The sequence below is a fragment of the Mustela lutreola genome, chromosome 9 (assembly GCF_030435805.1).
Source record: "Mustela lutreola isolate mMusLut2 chromosome 9, mMusLut2.pri, whole genome shotgun sequence".
NCBI classification, from domain to species: domain Eukaryota; kingdom Metazoa; phylum Chordata; class Mammalia; order Carnivora; family Mustelidae; genus Mustela; species Mustela lutreola.
Genome location: NC_081298.1, coordinates 69,066,407 through 69,080,863, shown reverse-complemented (window position 1 = coordinate 69,080,863; position 14,457 = coordinate 69,066,407). Strand labels below are relative to the sequence as shown.

Genomic DNA, 14,457 nt, shown 5'->3' with positions numbered 1-14,457 from the left:
AATGTTGAGAGTGGCTGTATTAGGGAAAAGGGAAATGAGTGATCTTGGATTTCTATTTTTCTGAGTGTCCTGTTTTATTGATTGTCAGGTTTTAATCAGTGTAGTCATTTTGTGTACAATTTCCAATTTTAGGATCTCCTCCTGTTCCTGATAATGATATTGGAAAACTTCATGCCCATTCACCAATGGAGTTGTGGAAGAAAGTGTATGAAAGGGTCTTTCCACCAAAGGTAAAGATTTCTAATTCTTTTAAAGCAAGAATTTTTTTGCATTATTCAATTTATTAGAAAATGTTCCAGTGAGCCTATTATAATTACTTTGTTTTCTACTCTTGCATGCTCAAAAATCAATTAAATATGTGCCAAAAAACTATTATACATGAGGCACTGTGGGTTTTAAAAGATGAGCAAGACACAGCTCTTGCTCCACTTTCAAATTCAGCTCCCAGGGTGCCGGAGAAGGGAGAGACAGCAACTGGAAGGAGAGGGTGGGAGAGGGCCTGGTGGCATCTGAAATGGGCCACAGTGGTGATGATAAAACCTCAAAAGACCATAGACAGTCTGGCTGAGGCAGATGGTAGTCATGGACGGTTTGGGGGAATGGGCATAAATGACTTGAAGTGTAATTTCAGAGTATCAACACACTAAAAGATATCAAGGACCCTGCAAGAGACCCTCAGTATGCGGAAAGTGAAGTTGATGAAATGAGAATTCAGAAGGATCAGGTAGTATCTTTATCATTTATTTTATCTCGAGTTTTATCACAAAATATCTCTAGAATTTCATAGATTTTTCTCAATTTATTTTCTTTTTCTTTTTTTACTTTTAAAATTATCAAAGGGGTGCCTGGCTGGCTCGGTTGTTAGATTGTGCAACTCTTGATGTTTGGGATCATGAGTTCGAGCTCCATGGTTGGTGTAGAGAGTACTTAAAAATAAAATCTTAAAAATATATATAATTGAAATAGTACATCGTCACTATATAAAAGAAATTCTGATGTGCATAAAGAAGGAATTTAGGGCACCTGGGTGGCTTAGTGGGTTAAGCCTCTGCCTTCAGCTCAGGTCATGATCTCCGGGTCCTGGGATCGAGTCCCACATCGGGCTCCCTGCTCAGCAGGGAGCCTGCTTCCTCCTCTCTCTGCCTGACTCTCTGCCTACTAGTGATCTCTGTCTATCAAATAAATAAATAAAATATTAAAAAAAAAAAAGAAGGATTTTAAACCATTCCATCACCCAGAGATGACATAATGTTCACGTATCCTTTTTGGGTTTTCCAGTTTATGTTGAAGATGGATAGTGATTCTTACCTTGCTAGGGAGAGAATGTCACAATATTCTTTTGTTTGTGGATTTATTTAGAAAATTCAGATAAACTTTTCTTGTACCAGAAAAATACAGGACTACCCAGTATGAAAGGATGCAAACACAGGATCTCTTAGGAAAGTGGTTAAAAATGGACTGTGTTCCACAGATGCCCAGCTAGTGCCATTTGTGATACAAAAGTCTGATATAAGAATGCAAGAGCTGGTAAATTCATCATAACCTGAAACTTAAAATTTTCTCAGATCTTTGAAATGAGACACTGTGCAGAACCCAAATTTTATATCAGCAAGCATTATAAACTGAATGCCCTGACAGCCCCTCCGGTGGGATTTGTAGAGCTCTGGCACTTGGGCCGTCACATTGTTGTAAGGGTAACCTGAACACAGCCATCCACAGGAGCAGTGACTAGGGTATTTTTCTCAGCACTAATTTTTCACCTTCAGGGACCCTAGAATAAGAAAACAAAACATCCTATTTAAACATAGGCCAGAAGACTTTTGAAAACTATGTCATGAATATTTAAAGGGTTCTGTTGCTGTCGCAAAGTGAGAGGCATGTTGTCAGAACAGTAATATGGCCTCACATGACCTTTATTATGTGTGCAGCTTAGCTAAGGATTAGCTGGAAGCCATCTCTGAATTAATATTTACCGAGGAGTCAATGACTACCTGCCATTGTTGATAAGAATATCTGTTTATATTGCATAGTGACCCCTTTTATTAGTACATACAGGTATTATGAAGGGGCTAGGGTGTTTTTCAGCACCATGATTTTACACATTCAAATCCATATTCCATAACCTAAAACTAGGAATTTTAACCTAAAAATAGGAATTTGGATTGAAACTGGAAAGCGACCCCAAGATACCTGTCATTCTTCACTGTAAACTATTAACACAGCTTATGCAAGAATTCATCTGTGTTCCATGAAATTCTAGCCAGCTGTCTGTAGCTCTTCACATTGCCTGTTTTTTTTTGTCTTTTTTATTTTTTTAGATTATTTATTTCTTTATCTGAGAGACAGCATGAGCAGGGGTAGAGGAAGAGGGAGAAAGAGACTCCCCACTGAGCAGGGAGCCCGACACAGGGCTGGGGTCCAGGGATCATGACCTGAGCTGAGGACAGCAGCTTAATGAACAGAGCCACCTAGATGCCCCTCTTTTTGATCTTCTAATATCATTATTGCCACATAATATTTTTCAGTGAAAGCAGCATTTTGATCTTTAGATTTGATTTCATTTGCCATTTGGAACAATAATACTCATTTAAAAGAAATGTCTCACTCAGGGTTCTCCATAATTACATGAAAGTCTGCCCTTACTTAAAAACCATCTGTAAATGCTTAGAGAAGCTCATACTGTGTGCCATTTGTCTGCATACCTTTAACCCAGATACTTCTGATTTTGGTGCTACTTGGGAGGACAGTTGCATATGAGTGGAGGGCTGGCCCTGAGTCCATCGGAGACCACATGTGATCCCTCCTCTCGATTCCCTCCCCGTCCACAAGCCCCATTATTAGTGGCTTAAATAAGCATCAGGAAAAAAAAAAACAAAAAGTTTGGGGACTTAATCTTTGGCAGTGAAATCAGAGCATGTCACTTCTAAGATGAAGAGTCTCGCTCATGAGTTGCATTCAGTTCCTCCAACTCTGGAGCCACTGAAAAGGCTCAGGTCATATAAAGTCATTAGGCAAGAAGGATGTATTCATCCCCGGGCCTCAGAAGAACTGCGTTTGAACCACATCTCAATTTAGTAATCCTCCTGGTGGCATGGAAGCACCAAGCCCCCCCAAATTCTGTAATACCCATTACAAGTCCTTGGTAGTAAAATGTGTCATTTATGATACTTCTCCAGACTCCTCCTTACTCCATCTCCACAGCTGCATGTAGATCCTCACAGGGACTGAAATCAGTCCTCACAGGTTTGAGGATTAGCTTTAAGGCCCCTTTCACCTTTCCTGAAGACTGTCTTTGCTTAATTAGCTCTCTTTTCTCTGCTCAGTTCTTTGTTTTGCCATGCTTCACATGGACACTAGAAAATATTACCTCATAGTCACTTGTCATCTGCAAAGAGGGAGAGTTTGACTTCTTCTTTGCCGATTCAGATGCCTTTTCTTTTTGTTGTCTGACTGCTGAGGCTAGGACTTCTAGGACTATGTTGAACAGCAGTTGTGAGAGTGGACATCCCTTACATATTCCTGATCTTAGGGGAAAAGCTCTGTTTTTCCCCATTGAGAAGGATAGCCACTGGGCTTGTCATAGATGGCTTTTATGATGTTGAGGTATGTGCCCTCTATCCCTGCACTGTGAAGAGTGTTAATCAAGAAAGGATGCTGTACTTTGTTGCATGCTTTTTATGCATTTCTTGAGAGGATCATATAGTTCTTGTCCTTTTATTTTTAATTAATGTATTGTGTCACATTAATTGGTTTGCAGATGTTCAGGAAAAATCCCACTTGGTCGTGGTGAATAATCCTTTTAATGTACTATTGGATCCTATTGGCTGGTATTTTGGTGAGAATTTTGGCATCCATGTTCATCAGGGATATTGGTCTGTAAATCTCTTTATTGACGAGGTCTTTGGTTTGAGATCAAGGTTATGCTGGCCTCACAGAGTTTGGAAGTTTTCCTTCCATTTCAGTTTTTTGCAACAGCTTCAGAAGAAGAGGTATGAATTCTTTTTTAAATGTTGGGATCGATTCCCGCATCAGGCTCTCTAATCAGCAGGGGACCTGCTTCCCTCTCTCTGCCTGCCTTTCTATCTACTTATGATTTCTAATTGCTAGATATAAAATCTAGCAGGATATAAAATCAATGCACAGAAATCAGTTGGGTCTATACACCGACAATGAGACAGAAGAAAGAGAAATAAAGGACTTGCTCCCATATATAATCACACCCAAAACCATTAGGATACCTAGGAATAAACCTAACCAAAGAGGCAAAGGATCTATTCAGGAAACTATAGAATACTCATGAAAGAAATTGAGGAAGGCACAAAGAAATGGAAAAAAGTTCCATGCTCATGGAACTTTTCACAATTCAAGTATTGTGAAAAGGTCTATGCTACCTAGAGCAATCTGCACATTTAGTGCAATCCCTATCAAAATACCATCAACTTTTTTCACAGAACTGGAACAAATAATCCTAAAATTTGTACAGAACTAGAAAAGACCCCAAATAGCCCAAGGAATGTTGAAAAAGAAAAGCAAAAACTGGTGGCATCACCATTCCAGACTTCAGGCTCCATTACAAAGCTGTAACCATCAAGACAGTATGGTACTGGCACAAAAACAGATCAATAGAACAGAATAGAGAGCCCAGAAATGACCCTCAACTCTATGGTCAACTAATCTTTGACAAAGCAGGAAGGAATATCCAACGGAAAAATGTCTCTTCAACAAATGGTGTTGGGAAAATTGGACAGCTACATGCAAAAGAATGAAACTGGACCATTTCCTTACACCACACACAAAAATAGGCCAAAATGGATGAAAGACCTAAATACGAGATAGGAATCCATCAAAATCCTAGAGGAGAACACAGGCAGCAACCTCTTCAACCTTGGCTGCAACAGCTTCTTTCTAGACACCTCTCCAAAGGCAAGGGAAACAAAGGCAAAAATGAATACTGAGACTTCATCAGGATAAAAAGTTTTGTACAGGGCGCCTGGGTGGCTCAGTGGGTTAAGCCGCTGCCTTCGGCTCAGGTCATGATCTCAGGGTCCTGGGATCGAGTCCCGCATCGGGCTCTCTGCTCGGCGGGGAGCCTGCTTCCCTCTCTCTCTCTCTGCCTGCCTCTCTGTCTACTGTGATCTCTCTCTCTGTCAAATAAATAAATAAAATCTTTAAAAAAAGAAAAAAAAAAAAAAAAGTTTTGTACAGGGAGCCCCCTCCCTCCCTTTCCCCCTTAAGCACAGAGGGGAGAGGGGCCAGGGAAGTGGGCGCCTCCTCCCCTCCCACCCCACCCCATTGTAGCCCCTCCTGCCCCCTCCCCGTCCAGGGGCTGTGTATTATTGTGAGCGAATAAACAGAGAGACGCTAAAAAAAAAAAAAAAAAAAAAAGTTTTGTACAGCAAAGGAAGGTCATCAAAACCAAAAGACAGTTGAAAGACTGGGAGAAGATATTTGCCAGTGATGTATCAGATAAAGGGCTAGTATCCAAAATCCCAAACACCCAAAGAGCAAATAACCCAATCAAGAAATGGGCAGAAGACATAAACAGACATTTCTCCAAAGACCTCCAAATGGCCAACAAAGACATGAAAAAATCCTCAGCTTCACTCAGCATCAGCGAAATACAAATCAAAACCACAATGAGATACTACCCCACACCAGTCAGAATGACTAAAATTAACAAGTCAGGAAACAACAGAAGTTGGCAAGGATGCAGAGAAAAGGGAACCCTCCTACAACTGTTGGTGGGAAGGCAAGCTGGTGCAGCCACTCTGGAAAACTGAATGGAGGTTCCTCAAAAAGTTGAAAATAGAGCTACCGTATCACCTAGCAATCACACTACTGGGTTATTTACCCCAAAGATACAAATATAGTGATCTGAAGGGGCACCTGCACCCTAATGTTTATAGTACCAATGTCCACAATAGCCAAACTATGGAAAGAGCCGAGATGTCCATTGATAGATGAATGGATAAAGATGTGGTGTATATATACAATGGAATATTACACAACCATCCAAAAAAAAATGAAAATTTGCCATTTGCAATGATGTGGATGGAACTAGAGGGTATTATGCTAAATGAAATAACTCAATCAGAGAAAGATAATTATCATATGATCTCACTGATATGTGGAATTTAAGAAACAAGGCAGAGGATCATAGAGGAAGAGAGGAAATAATGTAACAAGGCAAACCAGAGAAGGAGACAAACTATAAGAGACTCTTAAATCATAGGAAACTGAGTTTCCTGGAGGGGAGAGGGGTAGAGGGACGGGGTTAACTGGGTGATGGGCATTGGGGAAGGTATGTGTTGTAGAGAGCATTGGGTATTATATAAGACTGATGAATCACAGACCTGCATCCCTGAAATGAGTAATACATTGTATGTTAATTAACTGAGTTTAAATTAAAAAGATACTTCCTCAGGTTTTGCTAATTTTTAAAAGCCCTCTAGTTTTAATGTTTCCTTTTTAAAAAAATTCCAATGTAGTTAATAGTATTCTATTAGTTTCAGGTGTACAAAATAGCAATTTACCAGTTCTATACATTACTTAGTGCTCATCATAAGTGTACTCAGTCCCCATCACCTGCTCCCACCCACCTCCGCTCTGATGACTATCGGTTTGTTCTCTAAAGCTGAGTCTGGTTTTTGTTTCTTTTTCCTCTGCTCATTTGTTTCTTAAATCCCACATATGAGTGAAATCATATGGTAATTGTCTCTGACTTATTTCACTTAGCATAATACCCTGTAGATCCATCCATGTTGTTGCAAATGGCAAGATCTTGCTATTGTGGCTAATATTCCATTGTGTATGTACACATCTTCTTTTTCCCTTCATCTATCGATGGACACTTAGGTTGCTTCCATAATTTAAGAAATCCTCTAGTTTTAAAGCATTCCTGATTTTAAGGGGACATATGTTTAGAAAGTATTTGGTGAATACTTCTACCTCTTTTCTATATTTTTATTGCCAAAGAAAGCAAAAAAAAAAGTTTGGTTGAACAATATTTTTAAGGTCGTCTTGGCCAGCCACATACATCTATTTTGAATCCGTTTTAAAAAATCAACTTGTCTTTAATCCCTAAGCCTAATAATTTAAACTCATAAAACACACTGATTTACATGTTTAGGGAAAAATGTTCTTACTGTCCTTTATTGAAAATGCTATTTCAAGCATTTTAAGACTGTGGTCCACTTATGGTTGAAAACTTTAGAAATTCTTAAGAGGCAAGGTAGAAACCTTAGTTTGCATTCACTTTCTCAGTGGGTTAAGCCTCTGCCTTCAGCTCAGGTCCTGGTCTCAGGGTCCTGGGATCAAGCCCCACATTGGGCTCTCTGCTCAGCAGGGAGCCTGCTTCCTCCCTCTCTCTGCCTGCCTCTCTGCCTACTTGTGATCTCTGTCAAATAAATAAAATCTTTAAAAAATAAAATAGCTCTCTAAAACAACAATGAAGAATTGCAGTATAAAGAAAATCCTCTTACCTACTCTTCCTTTAGAGAATTAAATCATATTATTTTGACTTCCCATGACAGGCGTATTGAAGGTCTAGTGGTCATCGTGAGTTCTTTATCACACCAGTCATTCTTTGTGATATGACCTGTGTGACCAGCCCTGTTCTCTCGGTTTGCTCTCTGCAGAAGGGAGACAGATATCTTTAGCAAAGAATCTCAAAGCAATGTCCTCACCCTTATCATTGATAAAAATAATACAGTGCTTCCAATTAAAAGCAAGATAAATGATTACTGTTTATTCCTTAGGAGTTAACAGTATTTGAAACCCTATGTGGGAGATGACAGGTGAACTGAATTAACATCACTTAAAAAAAAAAAAACGAGCTGCAAAGACTACTTTGGAGTTACTATACAAAAACTTCCAAAGTCTGTCTTCAGTTTTAAAACTTTTAACATTTAAACTTAAGTAACTTGAATACAGGTATAAAAGAGACAATCCACAATTTTTCTGAAAATGATAATGCAATTTTCTTTTCATAACAACTATGAACTTCAATTATGTTAGCCAGAGAACAGTGATTGCCTTATCTTGCAGAGTAACCACTTTCAGCTTATCTGAAATAATATACTTTGTACAATTACTGTGACACTGAACAACATGTAAGAAGCCAGGAGGCAATCCCCTGTGATAATCCCTTTACATATGAGTCACTTCATGCAGGGTTTCCACCCATACTAGAATTTATCTTATGAATTGTAAAAGTAACATATGCTCATCACAAAAAAAAAAAAAACCCTCAAAAGATACACAAGTATATGAAGTAGAAAGTGAAGGTATCCTGTCCTCTCTCCACCCAATTGTTTCTTTCATGTGGCACAGAAGACTGCTGTTTTTGCTGGCTGCCCCTGGGCATTGATGTCTTTAATAACATCCTTACTAGGAGATAGCAAAGTTGTTTCTCATCCTGCCCCAGTATACACAATGAATATCCTATTTATATCCTTGCACTCTTCTCTATTATTCTATGAGACACATTTTGGAAGGCATAATCACTGGGTCAAAAGAATATATACATTTTAAATATTGATAATTTGACAACTTCAACCTAGTTTTGGCAAGAGCTGAACAGGAAACAAAAATAATATCACTTTTGGGGCACCTGGGTGGCTCATTGGGTTAAAGCCTCTGCCTTTGGCTCAGGTCATGGTCTCAGGGTCCTGGGATCGAGCCCCACATCGGGCTCTCTGCTCAGCAGGGAGCCTGCTTCCCTTCCTGTCTCTGCCTGCCTCTCTGCCTACTTGTAATCTCTATCTTCAAATAAATAAATAAAATCTTTAAACAAAAATAATATCACTTTTAAATAAAGTATGACAAATGCATTTAAGAATAGAAAGAATCTGTACATATATGTAGTATATAATTTCATCTTTAATAAGTGCCTAAGTGTTACTTAGGCTACACAGAAACTCTGAAGACTCTACATTTCTAGAAAATAAATCAATTTTTAAAATTTACAGAATAATTGTCTAGAAATTTTGAGGATGGTAATACCATAAAGGATGTACTGTCATACCCCATAAATGCTTAGACCGTTTTAAGGTGCCTAGTTTAATTTTTAAAGTTTTTTCCTTAAGTAACGTGTATTTTTGTTTTAGGAACTGGAACAATACAAAAGAAGTTCTTCCAAGTCTTGGAAACAAATTGAGCTTGATTCTTGAACCTCATTCAACTATACTGTATTTATTTCTTCTCCCCCCCCACCAAAAGTAAGTTTATTTTATTAATTAGTTATAATGGTAATAAGTGAAGGACGCCGTGTAATTTGTTAAAGGAAAAGTGGCTTTTCTTGTATTAGTGCAACACTCTGGATACTTTTAAGTCTTTTACAAGGGGAAAAAGTAATTACATGCAATTTTTTTTTTTTAAATAAAAATCTTCTTTCTCTAATATGTTTAACTAGTATATACTCAGTTCAGCATTTGTAAGTTTCTGCTTATATCATTTCAGGATTATGAAAGCAAGAGCCTTTAGTAACAGTTACCAGTGGAGTTTAAGCATTTATATTAGATTCCTTCTCGAAGGAGCTCTTGGGTGGGTCACTTGCCCAAGTACCATTATTTGACTCTAAAACACAGGCACAACAGGCACCTCAAGAACCCATTTAAAATGCATATTCCTGGGGCACCTGGGTGGCTCAGTGTGTTAAAGCCTCTGCCTTTGGCTCAGGTCATGATCTCAGATCTCAAGGTCCTCGGATCGAGCCCTGCATTGGGCTCTTTCCTCGTCGGGGAGCCTGCTTCCCCCTCTCTGTCTGCCTCTCTGCCTACCTGTGATCTCTGTCTGTCAAATAAATAAATAAAATCTTTAAAAACAAAAAAACAAGAGGATTAAATGAATATTCACTTAAAAGCATTCACTTTTAAAATAGCTCTCTAGGGGCACCTGGGTGGCTCAGTGGGTTAAGCCTCTGCCTTCAGCTGAGGTCCTGGTCTCAGGGTCCCAGGATCGAGCCCCACATCGGGCTCTCTGCTCAGCAGGAACTCTGCTTCCCTCTCTCTCTGCCTGCCTCTCTGCCTACTTGTGATCTCGGTCAAATAAATAAATAAAATCCTTTTTAAAAATGCACATTCCTAGGTGCCTCCTTCCATGGCAGGCAGTGCATCAGTTTCATAAAATGCACTTTCCTGGGGCTTGTGGGTGGCTCACTCATTAAGTGTCTGCCTTCAGCTCAGGTCATGATCCCAGAGTCCTGGGTTTGAGCCCCACATCAAGCTCCCTGCTCTGCAAGAAGCCAGGTTTTCCCTTTCCCACTCCCCCTGCTTGTATTCCTTCCCTTGCTGCCTTGTCAAATAAATAAATAAAATCTTTTTAAAAATAAAGTAAAATGCACATTCTTGAGTCCCCACACCCAGAGATCCTGAATCAGGCCCACAGTAATCTGCATTTTTAATTAGCACCTCTGATGATTGTGACATAATTAATTTGAGCATAACTTTTTTTTAAAGATTTTATTTATTTAGGGGTGCCTGGGTGGCTCAGTGGGTTAAAGCCTCTGCCTTCGGCTCAGGTCATGATCCCAGGGTCCTGGGGTCGAGCCCCAAATCAGGCTCTCTGCTCAGCAGGGAGCCTGCTCCCCCTCTGCCCCGCCTGCACCTCTGCCTACTTGTGATCTCTGTCAAATAAATAAATAAAAATCTTAGGGAAAAAAAAAAAGATTTTATTTATCTGAGAGAGAACGTGAGGGTGGGAGGGGCGAGGGGTAAAAGGAGAAGCAGACTCCCCACTGAGCAGGGCCCTGATGCAGGTCTTGATCCCAGGACCCTGAGATCAAGACCTGAGCCAAAGGCAGATGCTTAGCGACTGAGCCACCCAGGTGCCCAGCGTAACTTTTTGAAGAACAGGTAAATTTAAGGATATAATCTATCAATAAGCAGGCCCAAACTTCATGAATTGGTAATAATGAAAGATCATTTCTAAAGGGAAATAGCTTTTAATTAAGAAGCCTTCTTGATCTTATGAGTTTGTGTACCTGCTAGCCAAATTCAATCTGGAATAAGCATAATTATTGTCATTGACCAAGAAAGTAATTTACTCTGTGTTCTTCCATTTCCATTACAAAATATGCTCATTCTAATACACTATACACCCAGCTTCAAATAAGCACATTTAGTAAACCCAGAACACCAAAACCGTTGAGTGGTATCTGAGTGGAGAACAAACTACCTGATCACTGCAGTGAAATAAGACTTCATAAACAACTTGGGGCACCTGGGTAGCTCAGTCAGTTAAGCATCTGCCTTCAGCTCAGGTCATGATCCTAGTGTCCGGGGATCCAGGCCCACACCAGGCCCTCTGCTCAGCAGGAAGCCTGCTTCTCCCTCTCCTCTACCTGCTGCTCCCAGTGCTTGTGCTCTATCAAATTAATAAAATCTTTTTTTGTTGTTGTTTAATGTTCCTCATTTTTAAAAAAAGACTTCAGGATGCCTGGGTGCTCAGTGGGTCAGGCCTCTGCCTTTGGCTCAGGTCATGATCTCAGGGTCTTAGGATCGAGCCCACATCAGGCTTCCTGCTCAGCAGGGATCCTGCTTCCCCCTTTCTGTCTGCCTGCCTCTTTGCCTACCTGTGATCTCTTTCTCCCTCTGTCACATAAATAAAATCTTTAAAAAAAAAAAAAAAGACTTCATAAACTACTTGCAGTCCATGTGATTCCAGCACTCTTGACAACAGGAGTTTCAGCATGTTTCCAAAGATCCTCAGTCTTAGGTGCAGGCACCCTGCCCAAGTGCTATGGAGAAAGAGCTCCCTTTAAATTAATAGTGAACAATAATCTCAGAAACATCTACTGACTTGGGAAGAAACAGCCTGTTCCACAACAGTAATAGAAATTTCTATTATATAATTTGATTGTCTTACACATCACTGTCCATTTTTACTTGAGACACAGACTGTCACATGTTGAAAGTCATTGTGTTTTTCTAAGATGGTATCAGTTAACATTTAATAGCTTGAAGTCACATGCTATGTCAATTTTCCAAATGTTTCTGAGCTAGAATGAAATTCATCTGCATATGAATAGTAGAAATGTTTCCACTTACAGTGCACACCCATATTTTTAGTAAGTTGAAATCAGCAATTTCAAAAGAGGTTCCTGTGGGACTCTCTTTGAACTACTTTAAGAGATTATCATCTGCAGAATTGTCTATAACTGATGTGACATATATAATCTGTAAGGCATTATGTAACTATTACACCATAATCATCAGTGTCAGAGACCTTTTATAAAAATTGACAATACTATTCTGGTAACTTGCCAATGCCTGCAGATCCTTAAATACAGTTCTAAGAAATAGAATTTTACCATGGTTTCCTTAATGAAATGATCTTTTCTGCTATAATATGAGACATTTCAAATGCTATAATTTATCATTCTTTACAAGTTAGGTCACAGCAGCTGAACAAGTTCATGTACTAAGATGTTCTCCCTCAGCATTACCATGGTAACACTGAGACAGGGTCTTTTCAGACTTGTACATGAATTACCTGAAGATCAATCAGAAAGATAATCAGTCATTTAGTATAGAACCCATTTTTAATCATCTATATACATCATTTCATCCCTAAAAATATGTAATACAGGTATCTCTATTTATCAGCATTATTTCTCTTTATGATTCAAGATCCCGAGTTTTGTGTGTGTAACTTGGTTTTTCTTAGTGTAAATACCATGTCAGTTGAACAGCTTTTTTGTATGGACTTAAATAACGCCTCCTATCTAGCCTTAAGGATGTCACTTCTCAGTGCATACACTTTAGCTAGTAACATTCACTTTTGATTTTATAAGGAAACTCGGTGAAAAGTGGAAAAATAGTAAACTAATCTTTTTTTTCTTTTTAAAGATTTTATTTATTTATTTGACAGAGAGAGATCACAAGTAGGCAGAGAGGCAGGCAGAGAGAGAGGAGGAAGCAGGCTCCCTGCTGAGCAGAGAGCCTGATGTGGGACTCAATCCCAGGACCCTGAGATCATGACCTGAGCCAAAGGCAGCAGCTTAACCCACTGAGCCACCCAGGCGCCCCAGTAAACTAAACTTTAAAGACATTACCTGAGGTCTGTCTTGTATGCTGTGATCTCAGCTCAGCCCATTCCCACAGGTTTTCACTTTATCTCCCAAAAAATCACCAGGTGCTCTGTGTCAGGGGTCGTCTTCATCCGGCATCTGTCAACATCCTTTCAGTGTGACTGGGTAACTCAGACCCTCATGTGGACGTGCACACATAAATATGGGCTTTTCAGTGATAATGAAAGCATTGCCATCAACCGCCCAATTTTGCAGGATGTTTTGCTTCACTCAAACCCACAACTCTTTTTTGTTACTTACAGTCAGTAACCACTCAAATGTCTTCTTATCAAGCCTTTTATCAAATAGAAGCATAATTTTAAAAATTTATCTTTAAGTAGTCTCTACACCTAATATGGGGTTCAAACTCACAACCCTGAGATCAAGAGTCACATGCTCCACTGACAGAGCCAGTCAGGTGCCCTGTAAGCATAATTTTTTAACTGACTTATTTTGCTATCTAAAACAGCAAAATTTTGGGGCGCCTGGGTGGCTCAGTGGGTTAAGCTGCTGCCTTCGGCTTCAGGTCGTGATTTCAGGGTCCTGGGATCGAGTCCCGCATCGGGCTCTCTGCTCCGCGGGGAGCCTGCTTCCCTCTCTCTCTCTCTCTGCCTGCCTCTCTACTTACCTGTGATCTCTCTCTGTCAAATAAATAAATAAAATCTTTAAAAAAAATAAAATAAAATAAAACAGCAAAATTTTTTTGTGCCTAAAACAAAGAAAACAGTCACACTAGTCTCCCATAACTTTATGAATTATTACTATTTACATTTTTGGACCAGCTCACTCTCCAAATAACATGTGTCCCTGCAAGTCAGAATATCATTCAAAGCCTGCATGGTCTCTGAGTCACAGATGAAGTTACAAGACTTAAGATGTACTATCAAGAAACAAGTGGCTTTCTTTTTTCAGACATTCAAAGTAGTCCTGCACGTCTGGGTCTTAAGGTCATTTTCACAGCCATGTTCTTTACTATCTGCTAATGAGATGATCCCTTATTTTAAAAACAACTATTCCTAGGATGACAAGAACTGGGATAAAGGCATACAGAGCCAGAAAGTTTGTTGTGAATCTGGATGTTGCACCCGGACAGATTCTCTCAATAAATGTAATTCCTTGAGTGAAGACACACATTGGATTAGTTGTCACAGAACCATTTGAGCTGCCTGCAGAGAAAAAATGGACAGTGTCAGATGTGATGCTTCCCAGGTACTTTCATCAACAAGTATTTACCAACGACCCAATAAGTACACTTCATCATGGACGATATAGGACATTTAAGAGACCCTGGAATTCATTTTTAGATGAAGCAATAGTGAGTGTTCTGGGCCCTGGCTTCATTTGAAGATAGAAATGGGTTTGTTTCCATTTGGGGTATAAACTCATTA

General features: G+C 39.5%; 2 protein-coding genes across 9 annotated transcripts in view; one reads left to right on the top strand and one right to left on the bottom strand.

Annotated features, from left to right (window-relative positions):
* ABCG5 (ATP binding cassette subfamily G member 5) overlaps positions 1-14,457 on the bottom strand; it is a 56,372-nt gene that overhangs the window by 14,007 nt on the left and 27,908 nt on the right. For 2 of the 4 annotated variants that reach the window (XR_009344809.1, XR_009344811.1), the window contains 3 exons: positions 14,118-14,235; positions 7,482-7,631; positions 1,240-1,771 (listed from right to left, as the gene is read on the bottom strand). Coding sequence is in view for 1 of the 4 variants with exons in the window: in XM_059134608.1 (XP_058990591.1) it covers positions 14,042-14,235 (194 nt within the window). In the remaining 3 variants the exon portion in view is untranslated. Of the gene's footprint in view, positions 1-1,239; positions 1,772-7,481; positions 7,632-13,801; positions 14,236-14,457 lie in introns of those variants that run through there. The other 2 variants (XR_009344810.1, XM_059134608.1) reach the window with 2 other exon arrangements.
* DYNC2LI1 (dynein cytoplasmic 2 light intermediate chain 1) overlaps positions 1-14,457 on the top strand; it is a 69,753-nt gene that overhangs the window by 32,803 nt on the left and 22,493 nt on the right. For 2 of the 5 annotated variants that reach the window (XR_009344813.1, XR_009344812.1), the window contains exons 11-13: positions 133-230; positions 632-724; positions 9,108-9,222. Coding sequence is in view for 3 of the 5 variants with exons in the window: in XM_059134611.1 (XP_058990594.1) it covers positions 133-230; positions 632-724; positions 9,108-9,170 (254 nt within the window). In the remaining 2 variants the exon portion in view is untranslated. Of the gene's footprint in view, positions 1-132; positions 231-631; positions 725-3,757; positions 3,936-9,107; positions 9,400-14,457 lie in introns of those variants that run through there. The other 3 variants (XM_059134611.1, XM_059134609.1, XM_059134610.1) reach the window with 2 other exon arrangements.